This window comes from Nuphar pumila, chromosome 14 (genome assembly GCF_984573655.1).
Source record: "Nuphar pumila chromosome 14, dmNupPumi1.hap1.1, whole genome shotgun sequence".
NCBI lineage: Eukaryota > Viridiplantae > Streptophyta > Magnoliopsida > Nymphaeales > Nymphaeaceae > Nuphar > Nuphar pumila.
Window position 1 is genome coordinate 10,801,921 of NC_143262.1, and position 14,189 is coordinate 10,816,109.

The window sequence follows — 14,189 nt, forward strand, 5'->3', positions numbered from 1 at the left end:
TGTGGGAGGAGGCACATTAAAGATGGACCATAAGAAGATTGAGGTTATTCAAGCTTGGGAGCCACCTACTAAGGTTCCTGAATTATGCTCTTTCTTGGAGCTTGCAAATTACTATCGACGCTTCATTAAGAGATATTCACAGATCACTACTGTGGTCACAGATTTGCTGAAGAAAGATAGACCACGGTTATGGTCTGAAGTATGCCAGAAGGCTTTTGATAGGTTGAAGCGTGCCCTAACAGAGAAACCAGTGTTAAAGTTGCCCGACTATCAACAACCGTTTGAGGTGCAGACTGATGCATCTGACTTTGCTATTAGAAGGGTGTTGCTCCAAGGACATCCTATTGCATTTGAAATTCGAAAGCTGAACGGTGTTGAGTGTCGATACACTATGCACGAGCACGAGATATTGGCAGTCGTGCATTGTCTCTGCACATGGAAACACTATTTTTTGGGGTTGCAGTTCATTGTGCACACTGACAACGCTGCGATAAGCTACTTTCAGACTCAGAAAAAGTTGAGTCAAAGGTAAGCATGTTGGTAGGATTTTTTTTCAGAATTTGATATGGTCCTCGTGTACAAGCCTGACAGGACCAATGTTGTTGTCGATGCCTTGAGTCGGAAGGCGAAACTTGCAGCTTTGCTCGCTTGGGATGACAGCGTGAGCCAACCGCTGAGCGAACTTCTTGAGCAGGTTTAAGAAGCTTTAAAAAGTGACCCGACGTCTCAACAATTAATTGCATTGGTAAATGAAGGAAAGATAGAGAGATTTTGGCTTGAGGATGATTTATTTCGCTCAGCGGGCGACCATCTATATATTTCTCGATAGGATACTCTACGAAGATGCTTGATAGTCGAGTGCCATGATACCACCTGGGAGGGTCACCGAGAACAGTAGAGAATATTGACGTTGTTGAAGCGCGCATTCTATTGGCCGCAAATGTATGATGATGTGGATGCATATGTGCAGACTTGCTTGATTTGCCAACAAGACAAGCCCATCAATTAGAGACCCGATGTACTATTGGAGCCCATAATAGTGTTGAATCGTCTGTTGGAGTGCATAACCATGAGTGGCAAGCACAAAAAATGAAACCAAACAGATGATTACAAGTTTTATGTAACATATAACAAAAGTTTGTAGAAAAACATCTTCTTTCCAATCTTCTTCTCCCTTAATCTCTACACAAGGGTAAAACAACTAGAGGTACTTGGGTTCCACAGTGCGGGCAATAGATACCGACGCCCATTGATTCCGTTCGCGTTGTAGCTCGCTCCACTGCTTGGATCCACCAACAAGTCCCCTGCATACCCTGGATATGCATTCTTACCATATATTCCTGGACAAGCTGATGCAGCTTCTAGAGGAGCAGTAGCTGGGCCTTGGAAGAAACCATTCTTGTAGGGGTTGGTCACTGTGCCAGCCAACAGGCTAGCAATGTTTATAACCATTCCATCCACACCCACATCACCATTTGGTGCCACCAATGGTGGGGTCTGAGGACCATAGAGGGGCTGATGGAATGGCCAAGCACACTGTCCTGGGCATTGGGTCTCAGAGTTACCTATCCAAATGTAAGCAAACCTCTGATTCAAAGCATTAGGTAGAGGAGCAGAGTCATGGAGGCCACAGCTGCTCATGCAGAATCCCTCCACTGCAACATCCTTGGCTGTGAGGACAAGAGTAATTCCCTTAGGGGTGGCAGCCTTGGCAGCTAGCTCACCTATTTGTGCTCTCTTGAGTGACTTTCCTAATGAGTACTTGTCATCCAAGACCTGCTTTCCTAGCACAACTGTAGCAGTACCTGGTTTGCCTGCCTTGACCAGATACCCTTCTATGAGCTTCCACCATGATGACACAGAAGGGCTCATCTCCTTCTGTTGGTTGAGAGAGCTGAGGAAGTCACTCACAATGGACCTCTGAGAAGCTGTGAACTGCCCATACCAAACAATACTAAGGGGGAGGTTGCCTTGGAACAAGGCACCCTTGTGGTAAGTGAGCACAAGAGGAGTTGGCTGCACTAAAGCAGTGAGCCTCCTCCCTCCATGGCAAGCATGAACCAAACTCAAGAAGAGAAGAAACTTCACAAGAGAAGCTACTCCCATCTTTCTATACTAGATCTTCTGCTAGCTTTCTTGAACCAGGAATACTTCTCTCTAACTTTGAAGACTGCAACAACAAATTGAGCTTGAGAGAAATCAAAGGGAAGCTTGTTAGCTTTGCTTTGCATTGCAGGGCGTGGATGACAGGGTGCTTAAATAGGGAGTTCACAGCCTTACTTCTGATCACCTTCCTACTTGGTGCTAACAATGATTAGTATTGAGGGCCCATCTGTCATTGGCGTTTTCTATTTTCTTGAAGTTTCCAGAGATGACGTGTACCGATTTTATTTGTGAGTGGTCTAAAACAGATGACCAACCAAATACGTAGTGCGTCTAATGCGTGGTCAAATACGCCTGCTTTTTCAAATGCACGGGCATCAAGTAGGGCCTACATCTTTAATGGGTCCCACCGCTCGGTGAGAGTGGGACCCTGGTAGGTGAGGGTGGGTTCGGGGGCCGGTTGGCGCCGCCAAGGATCCATTGAGGTTCAGTGTACTGGTGTAGGCAGATTTAGACTCACTCGATGGGAACCTTTTTTTGGGTCGGTTGAGTTGAAGTGGAAATGGATTTCAATTGTATCAAAATAATCTCTTCTTTCCATTAAACTTTTTGGGGTCGGTTGAGTTGAAGTGGAAATGGATTTTTATTTATTTTTTTGATGTTGAGGAACCATGGCCAAAGGAAAACCTCAGGTGGGGCCCCACGACCATCCCACCTTACATGACCCACCTCTGAAAGCTATGAACACACCCGTGCACCAGTGGGGTTTGATTCGGTGCCTTCATCTCAGCACCCTCACAACCACCCCGCTGGCCATGCGGGCAACCCCATGGTGGTGAAGTGGAAATGGATTTTAAGTGCTATCAAAATGGCATTTTTCTTTATGTTTTTCATGGAAGATTGAGAAGGAAACGGATTCGGATTCTACCCAACTTTAGGAATCCAAACACACAAAGTGGCCAAAGAATTGCTGTCAATGAAATCAGTCATGGATCCAACAGGACCTCTGTGGCAAATATCATGAGAAATTGGCTGAAAGTTTAAAATGGCAATTTCTCGTGAAATTTTCAAACCATGACAAATATCACAATATTTATAGTTTTAAAAACATATTTATCGAGAAAACCCCTGAAACTTTTATTTTTAAATGTGTTTTAATTATTTTTTCTTATAAAAAGTAAATTTTTTATTTTTAATTCCTGATTTTTTTTTCCGAAAAAAGTGCAAGATTTATGAAAATTTTCAAAATCTCCAGAGTTTTTGGTCTGCCGAGATTTTGCCGTTTTTAAACTTTTGTCACTATGGCACCGACCCAACTATATATTTGGGTCATGTTTGGGCCTACCCAAATCCAACCCGTTTATGATTGTAATATAATATCTAGAGCAACTTACAAGAAGAAGCAGCAGAACTTATCAAGTATTTACAAAAACATATCCAATCTATCTGTTACATTTATTAGACAATGTTTTTATGCTTGTGAAAGTAATACTTGATCCTAAAATCACTTGGTTGACAATTGTTTAGTCAAATGAAATAAATAAAATACCATCAATATAGTTATTTAACAACTTATAAACATAGCACCAATAATTTTATTAACAAAAGCACACAGTGATTTTGTACCTCAGGCTGGTATCTTAAATGAATTAAGGAAAAAAAAATAGGCAAGTTGAACGTAAACAACAAAAAGTTGGGTAACACCCGTAAATAATTTTTTTTAAAGTCAAGCTAGAGTTAGTCATACCCCTACCAGTTATACAACTATACCATCTATTGGGGGTATTGAACCTGCAACATCCCAACACAAGGTGATGCGCACTAGCTACTCCTACCAGACAAGCTGAGCCCCAGTTGGTTGCTCCTGTAAATAGTTGAAATGTGATAAGTGGTTTTTTCCAGCTACCCTTAAATTTAACAAATTATATAGAAAATGCATCCCTTAGTACAGAAATCCGTAGTCAAGGGTTTCTCATCATAAAAAAAAGTCCCCAGGTATATATGTCGATTAGGGTATATAGTCCTATCTCAAGCAGATGGTTTAATTATCTACACAAAGCCGAGGAAGGGCATGATTCTTGGTCAGTTCCTAGTGCCTCAAAAAAAGGCTCCCACATCTAAACTCACCTACTCCTTAACCCAAGTTTGCCATCATATTTGTTTCAATTATCCAACTTTAAGGCTCTGTTTGGAAGTTGGTGTGGGAGACTACATGAGAGGGGGTGATGGAGATGAAAAATGAAAGATGAGAATGGAGTTAAAATGTAGTTGAAAATGACCCATCTACGCTCCCAATACCATTCTCATCTCCCAAAACACTTGAGAGGGTTTTCACTCCCATCTCAAGGCTCCCAAACAGAGACCTAAGTGAAGCTGGCTTGCCCTAAGAAGGTCAAATACCTGGATTTACTATAGTTCATAGAATTCCAAACTCAACGTGCATGACATCTTTCAACACTCATTTATTGTGTTTGGAATCACGCACATCTATGATTTTATCCCATGCCTCTCTGACCAGAACTATTAGGATATCCTACTACACCACCTTTGACTAGGTCAAAACTCCAATGATCCAAATGTCTTAGCCACCTAATTTTTTTTCCCAACTGCCTTTTTAAGTCCTACCTTGGGAACCCATGTCGATTTTGACCAATGACCTAATAATGGTTGGTAATGGGTCATGTTGGACCCATTGCTCACCACCTTTGTCTTTGACCTCACACAGTGGGACTTTTTTGCTAGGCATGTTAGCGTTCATGGCTGGTGGTTGGGCTTGGGCCCTCTTCCCATTTCCTTCACCCTTTAGCCAAGTTAAGCTCTCTCTCTCTCTTATTTTTGTGGTAGTGAGTCTATCCTCCTCTGTCAAAAGGCTATTCAAGTTACTGTGTCAAAACAATGGGTCTCATCCAGTATATGGTGTGGATTGAATTTTGCACGAAGGCAAAAGTTGATTGCATTATTGGAGCCAAGTAGATTTAAATCCCAACTCACCAAACGAATTGAGCCTAGTAGGGCAAGTCTTGCTTTAAAATTGGTGCGTTTAATGCATGCTTCCGAGCCAATTATTCTTTTTGAGCCAAGTTCTCATATTGTGACTCTTTGATTTTTTTTTTTTTTGCAACATGCACTACTTAAGAAGCCCTCGTTGGAATCTGCATTACATAGCATAGAATCGAATATAAGTGGGAAATTGAATTTCTTGCAATATTATCCTCAAAAAAATCCACAAAAGGTGGAAATTTTAATAAAATTACAATAAATTCGATTCATCACCTTTTTCCAATATATTATGATTTCAATTTTTTGAAAATTATTGCATATATATGCTTTCTTTTTATATATATTTTTAATTTCAAATATATTGAGATTTCCCCCAATAATTGTTTATAAAAAAAAATACATCGGTTTAGAGCAAAAGGATAAGATTACAAAAAAATACATGTAAAATATATATCTAAAATATATTGTTTAATACTTATTGAGCTTATACGAGTCAAGATGAGCTGATTACCAATTGTACATATTCAGCTAGTCGAGCCTATTTTACAAGTTTGAACGAGCTCTTTACAAGCTGAACAGCGCTCCGCTCAGCTTGTTTCGCAGCACTAGTTGGGAGCTAAGAGAATGAATGAATCAAGAAGACCATGGAGATAAAAACTCTCATGGTCACGCGAGAATTTACAACTCATGAGTCATAACTCGGTCAAGTAACTCTGTCTTTCCACTCGGCATATTTACTGATTTACATGCACAGTATGAAAACCACTTGATGCAACCCACACAGGTCAAAAACTAAGACCCTGCTTTGGAGCAAAGGTAACCCACTAGACTGTGAAGGCCCTCAACCACTTGGAAGGTGGCTGGAAAGACAGTGAAGGAATAGAAAGACAGGACAGGCGCTCTCTCTACGCGTCTTGTTAATTAGTTGCTCCCAACCATGGCCCATGGGACGCGCGCTTGCCAGCAATAAAACTAATGATGGCAGCTGCCATCCTTGGTGCAGGAAAAAAAACTGTAGAATTGACAAAACAAGGAACAGTCTTTGGATGCAGGCAGGAAGGTGACGCGAAGAAGCAACCCCCCACTTACTCTCGTACTCACCATACCTTCTCCCCTTTCTGTATATAAGGCTTCTTCTACCCTCCCCTGATCTTCACAACCAACAAAGCAAAATATCCATCTTCTCTCAATTTCTCCCCTGTTCTTCATAGGACCCTTGCAAAGGTCTAGAGAGGAGAGAACGAAAATGGCTTCTCTTATAAAACTTGCGCTCTTCCTCAGTTTAGTTGATGCGTGTCTTGGAGGGAGGAGGCTCACTGCTTTAGTGCAGCAACCCTCTCTTATTCTCACCTACCATAAGGGTGCCCTGCTCCAAGGCACCCTCCCCATCAACATTGTTTGGTATGGCCAATTCTCAGCCGTTCAGAGGTCCACTGTGGGTGATTTCCTTGGCTCTCTCACTCAAAAGGGCCATGAGAAAACCCCATCTGTCTCATCATGGTGGAAGCTCACAGAGGGGTACTTGGCCAAGGCAGGCAAGCCTGATACAACCAATGTGGTGCTTGGGAAGCAGGTGTTGGACGAGAAGTACTCATTGGGGAAGTCACTCAAGAGGACACAAATCAAGGACCTGGCTGCCAAGGCTGCCACCCCCAATGGCATCACTCTTGTCCTCACATCCAAGGATGTTACAGTGGAGGGATTCTGTATGAGCAACTGTGGTCTCCATGACTCTGCTCCACTGGCTAAAGGTCTGAAGGAGAAGTTTGCCTACATTTGGGTGGGCAACTCTGAGACCCAATGCCCGGGACAGTGTGCTTGGCCATTCCATCAGCCTTTGTATGGGCCTCAGACCCAACCATTGGTGGCACCAAATGGTGATGTGGGTGTGGATGGGATGATCATAAACATTGCAAGCCTGTTGGCCGGCACAGTGACCAACCCCTTTGGGAACGGCTACTTTCAGGGACCAGCCACTGCTCCTATGGAAGCAGCATCTGCCTGTCCAGGGATGTATGGGAAGAATTCATACCCTGGGTATGCTGGAGAACTGTTGGTGGATTCGATCAGTGGTGCAAGCTACAATGCAAATGGGATCAATGGGCGCCGGTATCTATTGCCTGCATTGTGGAATCCGAAGACTTCTACTTGCTCAGCACTTGTGTAGAGGCCAAGAGTCAAAGCTAAATGAAGATATCGAACAAAGAGAGAGTCTTGCTCAGTTCTGTACATAACCTATAGATAGCTCCCGTCCGTCATTCATTCTTTCATTCTTTATATTTTGCGCCAACCCACATTACTACAAATTTATAATAAAAATAAGAGTTTACCTCAACTTCATGTGAATTTCTTGCGGTTCTTTTCTTCCTGAATCTCTCTATGCTCTCATTGTTGCTAAGTTTAGCAATCAAAAGTTGGTAAACAAAAATGAGCAGAAAGATATAAAATTGAACCAAGTTTTCCGTGTATGTCTTAAGAGATGACTATAGAAATGCATTCAATGACCCCTAATTTGCTTATCTGATAATGAGATGCCAGCACCATGATATGCTAACAGCAATGCTTGACTGGTTTCGACTGGGCTTACCTGTTTTTTTTTTGTGTGTGTGACGAAAGGCAATTACTGGGCTTGCTTGCGAAACTTCAATGAGTGATATATTTGAAATTTGAATATTAAATAGTCTTGTTTTAAAGAAGGAAAACACTTTCAAATCTTCACAACATTTATTTTGCTCCAAAAAAAACTTTGAACTTCTAAATTAATTAGTGGTGTCTGCGCTGTTGTTCAGTTTTCCAATAATCTGTCAAGGGTTCATGTTCTAGGGTATTATGTTTCTTCAATTCTTTTCATTTTCGAGAGTTTAGAGATACCTATATTTTCCCTAATACATGATATAAATCTTTTGGGTGCATTTTCATTGGACAATTCATTTTAAGACACTGAATTGTCAAAAAGTTCTGGGATTTCCATAAAATAGATTTTTTTTTCAGAAAATTTGAAACTTTCAATCTAATGTTATTGAATTTGATCGACTTTTCAATTTTCCGAGTCTCTTAAGATTTTCTTTCTTTTTTTTTAAACTTTCAACCTTTTCTCTTTGCAGTCTAACGTCGATTTTTTCATATATCATTTAAATTTTATGCTAACACATGGTATGAGTGTTCAGAAAATGTCCCTAAAAGTTAGTTTTAGAAACTTTCAATATATTGTTATCGTATTTGAGACACTTCAATTTTCTTAGTCTCTTAAGATTTTTCTTTTTCCTTTTTATTTAACTTTCAACGTTTTCATGGTACGAGTGTTCAGAAAAAGTCCCTAAAACTTCATTTTAGGATCTTGATTTATCAAAAAATTGGTCAACATACCCAGGGTAGGCATTCAAATTCAATAGCTAAAGCGGCTTGAGACTCCATTAGTTATGTAATTCCTAGTCTCTCTCTCTCTCTAGCCCCCATCCTCTTTAATATCGCACCAGAGGGTTTACCTATTCTCATGAAAAGTGCAGAACAAACAGGCTTCTTGAATTCGTTGGTCATTTATGGTTTTGTTGGTCACACAATTCAATATGCAGATGATACTTTAATATTTGGTCATGCGAATGTTAATCAAATGTCTAGGTTGTGCTTCATTATTAAAATATTCGCTGCAATTTCTGGTCTTCGCCTGAACGAGAGTAAGTGCGCTCTGGTGTTACTCAATGCTGACCCTCTCCTCCAATCAGCTGCTGCAAGGATCTTCAACTGCCCGATATCCGACCTTCCGGTTAATTTCTTGGGTCTATCATTGCACTCACTGCAGCCGTCGAGAACTTCGTCTTGGACGTCTACTATAGAGCGGGTGCAAGGGAGATTGCAGTCTTGGAAGGCCCGATATTTATCTTTTGCGGGACGATTGACTTTCATTCGCCATGTTTTGGCTTGATTACCAGATTTTCGTATGAGCATGTTCATTATATCGACGACAGTAGAACGAACGATTAACCGTTTGCTTTCGCACTTTCTTTGGTCTGGGAATGTGTCTCACAAAAAGTACCTGCTGGTTTCTTGGCAACAGATCGTTCTCCCGAGGCAGCGCAGCGGCTTGGAGATTCCGACTCTGAGAAAGAGGAGCATCGTTTTAGTCTTGAAGTGGGCTTGGGTCGCTTCCACATCTCCATCTTCTTGGGCTACGTTTGTTAGAGAAAAATATGGTAGTTTACCTGACTCCTTTCTTTCGACGTCCAGTTCAGTGTGCCATTCGTTCCTCTGGTTGAAGTGGCGGAAAATACTTTGCTCCTTCAGTGACAGGGATCTTAGGCCTGACCATGGCCGCCCGTGGCTTCACTGGGCCAAGACGAGCAGAAATAGGTTCTCCATTAAGCAAGTTTACTATTCCTTGTTGTCATCCGGGATGGATTGGTTTTCCATTGATTGTATATGGGGTAAGGGGCCCGCTACAAGGGCAAAAGCGTTGACGTGGTTACTGGCTCTGGATCGTGTTCAAACCCAGATTATTGTTAGGAAACGGGGACTTCAATTTCCAAGCATGTGTGTTCTTTGCGAGAAGGCGGTAGAGGACACAACTCACCTATTTTGGTTTTGCCCGGTAGTTTTAGACCTATTCTTTCAAACTTGGGGTGCACCGCCGGTTCAAACGCGTTCGAGTTCTGTTATTCGGGACCGCTTGTTTGGTCCCATGAGTTTACAAAAAAAAAAAAGGGAGATTATTGTGGCGGGTATGGTTGTTTTCAGCATGATGGGTGATATGGACTGAAAGAAACGATATCTTTTTCAGGGGCATCAAATTCAATTTTGGAAGGCTATGTCAGCGGGTTATGTTTGATGTGTATCTGGCTCTTAAATTACATAGTAGAGACGGAGGTTTGGATCTACTTGTACTCTGAACTGTGCACAGTCACCATCTAGATGGTGGCTGTCTTACTCTTATGTTCCTCTCTCATCCAATATTCGGTTGGATGTATTTTGGTAATGTTGAATGATAAATGTTCTCTCTCTCTCTTTCTCTCTCATTTATGCCCTCTGCACCCCAAGTTACAAAGTAAAGCAAGCCATTTTCCTTGCAAACTTGTACTTGGCCAATCCTACATCAGTTGGAGCTAGGGCCGGTAAACAAGCTGAACCAGCTAGTTTGAGTGTTCAAGCTTGGCTTATTCTTGTGGCGAGCCAAGCTAAGTTCAAACTCATAATGAGCCCGAGTTAAATGAGAGTTAAATGCTACTAGTTCGAGTGGGCTTGTTTATCAAAAAAATACATCGGTTTAGAGCAAAAGGATAAGATTACAAAAAATACATGTAAAATATATATCTAAAATATATTTTTTAATACTTATTGAGCTTATACGAGTCAAGCTGAGCTGAGTACTTATTGTACATATTCAGCTAGTCGAGCCAATTTTACGAGTTTGAACGAGGTCTTTACAAGCTGAACACCGCTCCGCTCAGTTTGTTTAGCAGCACTAGTTGGAGGTAAGAGAATGAATGAATCAAGAAGACCATGAAGATTTTACTCTTTTTAACTTTTGTCACTATGGCATCGACCCAACTATATATTTGGGTCTTGTTTGGGCTGACCCAAATCCAACCAGTTTATAGTTGTAATATAATATCTAGAGCAACTTACAAGAAGCTGCAGAACTTATCAAGTACTTACAAAAACATATCCAATCGATATGTTGTTACATTTATTAGACAATGCTTTTATGCTTGTGAAAGTACATACTTGGTCCTCAAATCACTTGGTTTACAATTGTTTAGTCAAATGAAATAAATAAAATACCATCAATATAGTTATTTAACAACATATAAACATAGCACCAATCATTTTATTAACAAAAGGACACAAAGTGATTTTGTACCTCATGCTGGTATCTTAAATGAATTACGGAAAAAAAATAGGCAAGTTGAACCTAAACAACAAAAAGTTGGGTAACTCCCGTAAATAATTTTTTTTGAAAGTCAAGCTGGGGTTAGCCAGACTCCTACCAGTTATACAACTATACCATTGGGTATTGAACCTGCAACATCCCAACACAAGGTGACACGCACTAGCTACTCCTACCAGACAAGCGGAACCCCAGTTGGTTGCTTTTGTAAATAGTTGAAATGTTATGAGTGGCTTTTTCCAGCTACCCTTATATTTAACAAATTATATAGAAAATGCATGTCTTAGTACAGAAACTCATGAGTCATAACTCGGTCAAGTAACTCTGTCTTTCCACTCGGCATATTTACTGATTTACATGCACAGTATGAAAACCACTTGATGCAACCCACACAGGTCTAAAACTAAGACCCTGCTTTGGAGCAAAGATAACCCACTAGACGGTGAAGGCCCTCAACCACTTGGAAGGTGGCTGGAAAGACAGTGAAGGAATAGAAAGACAGGACAGGCGCTCTCTCTACGCGTCTTGTTAATTAGTTGCTCCCAACCATGGCCCATGGGACGCGCGCTTGCCAGCAATAAAACTAATGATGGCAGCTGCCATCCTTGGTGCAGGAAAAAAAACTGTAGAATTGACAAAACAAGGAACAGTCTTTGGATGCAGGCAGGAAGGTGACGCGAAGAAGCAACCCCCCACTTACTCTCGTACTCACCATACCTTCTCCCCTTTCTGTATATAAGGCTTCTTCTACCCTCCATTGATCTTCACAACCAACAAAGCAAATATCCATCTTCTCTCAATTTCTCCCCTGTTCTTCATAGGACCCTTGCAAAGGTCTAGAGAGGAGAGAACGAAAATGGCTTCTCTTATAAAACTTGCTCTCTTCCTCAGTTTAGTTGATGCGTGTCTTGGAGGGAGGAGGCTCACTGCTTTAGTGCAGCAACCCTCTCTTATTCTCACCTACCATAAGGGTGCCCTGCTCCAAGGCACCCTCCCCATCAACATTGTTTGGTATGGCCAATTCACAGCCGTTCAGAGGTCCATTGTTGGTGACTTCGTTACCTCTCTCACTCAAAAGGGCCAAGAGAAAAACCCATCTGTCTCATCATGGTGGAAGCTCACAGAGGGGTACTTGGCCAAGGCAGGCAAGCCTGATACAACCAAAGTGGTGCTTGGGAAGCAGGTGTTGGACGAGAAGTACTCATTGGGGAAGTCACTCAAGAGGACACAAATCAGGGACCTGGCTGCCAAGGCTGCCACCCCCAATGGCATCACTCTTGTCCTCACATCCAAGGATGTTGCAGTGGAGGGGTTTTGCATGAGCAGTTGCGGCCTCCATGACTCTGCTCCACTAGCCAAAGGTCTGAAGGAGAAGTTTGCCTACATTTGGGTGGGTAACTCTGAGACCCAATGCCCAGGACAGTGTGCTTGGCCATTCCACCAGCCCCTCTATGGGCCTCAGACCCCACCACTGGTGGCACCAAATGGTGATGTGGGTGTGGATGGAATGGTCATAAACATTGCAAGCCTGTTGGCTGGCACAGTGACCAACCCCTTTGGGAATGGCTACTTTCAGGGACCAGCCACTGCTCCAATGGAAGCAGCATCAGCCTGTCCAGGGATATACGGTAAGAATGCATACCCTGGGTATGCAGGGGAGTTGCTGGTGGATTCAAACAGTGGTGCGAGCTACAACTCAAATGGGGTCAATGGACGTCGGTTTCTGTTGCCAGCATTGTGGGATCCTAAGACCTCCACTTGTTCGACGCTTGTGTAGAGAGGCCAAGAGTCTAGGGAGACGAAGATGCGAAGCAAGCGATAGTTTTGTACACACCCTATAGACCTCATGATATTCATTTGTTCATTCTTTTATCCCTTTGTATACCGAGCTGTGTTATAGAATTTGGTACTATCAACGGAGATTGATTATGCATTACCTAAGCTTTATGTGAACTTCTCATGCTTCTAGCTTTTAAATCTTATCTTTCTAAGCTAATCAAAAGTTTTTGCACAAAAAATAAGCAGAATTATAAAGACTAAAAAAACCAACAACTCGACTGTAATCAGTTTGAAACGGTTCAATTTTGGCATTTTAATCAGCACTAAAGGCCGGTTGAAGGAAAATAACATGAAACATGGTACAGGACAGCAAATTTTGGATATTTGTGCATATATCTATTGACAGAGACTAAACTAAACAAAGCTCTCTGTTAGTATTGGATCATGTCAGTAGTAACGTAAATTATTGCAATCAGTGACACTGTTATGCCCCAAAGCAGCCATACATTTGATATATGGCTCACAATCGATATTATATGCCCCACTAGGCAATCCCCTGGCAGTATGCTTTCCACAGTTCACATGCCTATAACTGATTATGAGTTTTTCATGTAAATTTTAAGAGATGACTACTGAAACGCTTCCAATGCCCCCTGATTTGCTTCTCTAATGAAGATGCACCAGCACCATGATACAAAAGCAGAGCTTGACTTGGTTGGTTCGACTGGGCTTGCTTATCTTTCGTGGTGGTGCCGTAGACAAAAGACCCTTGCAAGGGAAAAAAAAAGAAAAGAAAATACTGAAGATTGGAGAGCACGTTATCTGGTTTTGGATTTTTTTTTTTTTTATATAACGAGGAGAAACCATTGGTATGGTCCTACGTCCTGTTACAGCCGAGAGGTGTCATGTTGACTGTGGCCTTGTTTTGATGGTCCTAGAGTGGAACTCCATGTGTACTCTCCCTGGGATAGGTTCCCGTTGGCTTCGACAATGCAGCAAAGAATGTGCACCCTTGTATCGAACTGTTGACATCCTTCAACTTGAATGTCTTAATCTGATCCATCTACCCAGTTGTTCAGAGCCTTTGTGGTCATCTAAACTGGGTATTGACTACTGAAAAATTACTCATCAAACCTGCCTCTCATATAGAAAATTTAGCATATGTATGGGATAGGCAGGCTTGTTGGAAGATAAGCCATGTCTAGACTATGGACTTCCATATTTGCGCGTAGAGAATTTACTGAGAATAACCGAGAGAAAGAAGATGATACCAATTATCCTTCAAATCCTTTGTTGGTTTGTTGGTTTTATCATGTATTGAAAAGTCTCTTTTGCTAGTCTTTCTGTACGCTTCTGCGCCACGCCTTCTCAAGGAATGGTTTGTTCCCCAAGAATATTTATAGCTTACTCAGTGTCAGGACCAAGT

At 41.8% G+C, this 14,189-nt stretch overlaps 3 protein-coding genes across 3 annotated transcripts; 2 read left to right on the forward strand and 1 right to left on the reverse strand.

Moving 5' to 3' along the window:
* Positions 1-1,137: 1,137 nt before the first annotated feature.
* LOC149816348 (protein PHOSPHATE-INDUCED 1-like) lies at positions 1,138-2,221 on the reverse strand. Its single transcript, XM_089987723.1, has one exon. The coding sequence runs from the start codon at positions 2,104-2,106 to the stop codon at positions 1,183-1,185; it is 924 nt and encodes a 307-aa protein (XP_089843849.1). The 5' UTR covers positions 2,107-2,221; the 3' UTR covers positions 1,138-1,182.
* A 4,043-nt stretch (positions 2,222-6,264) lies between these two features.
* LOC149816349 (protein PHOSPHATE-INDUCED 1-like) lies at positions 6,265-7,440 on the forward strand. Its single transcript, XM_089987944.1, has one exon. It carries the CDS (start codon positions 6,350-6,352, stop codon positions 7,268-7,270), a length of 921 nt encoding a protein of 306 aa, XP_089844070.1. The 5' UTR covers positions 6,265-6,349; the 3' UTR covers positions 7,271-7,440.
* A 4,205-nt stretch (positions 7,441-11,645) lies between these two features.
* Positions 11,646-12,922, forward strand: LOC149816350 (protein PHOSPHATE-INDUCED 1-like). The gene has a single exon (XM_089987945.1). It carries the CDS (start codon positions 11,841-11,843, stop codon positions 12,759-12,761), a length of 921 nt encoding a protein of 306 aa, XP_089844071.1. The 5' UTR covers positions 11,646-11,840; the 3' UTR covers positions 12,762-12,922.
* Positions 12,923-14,189: the final 1,267 nt, after the last annotated feature.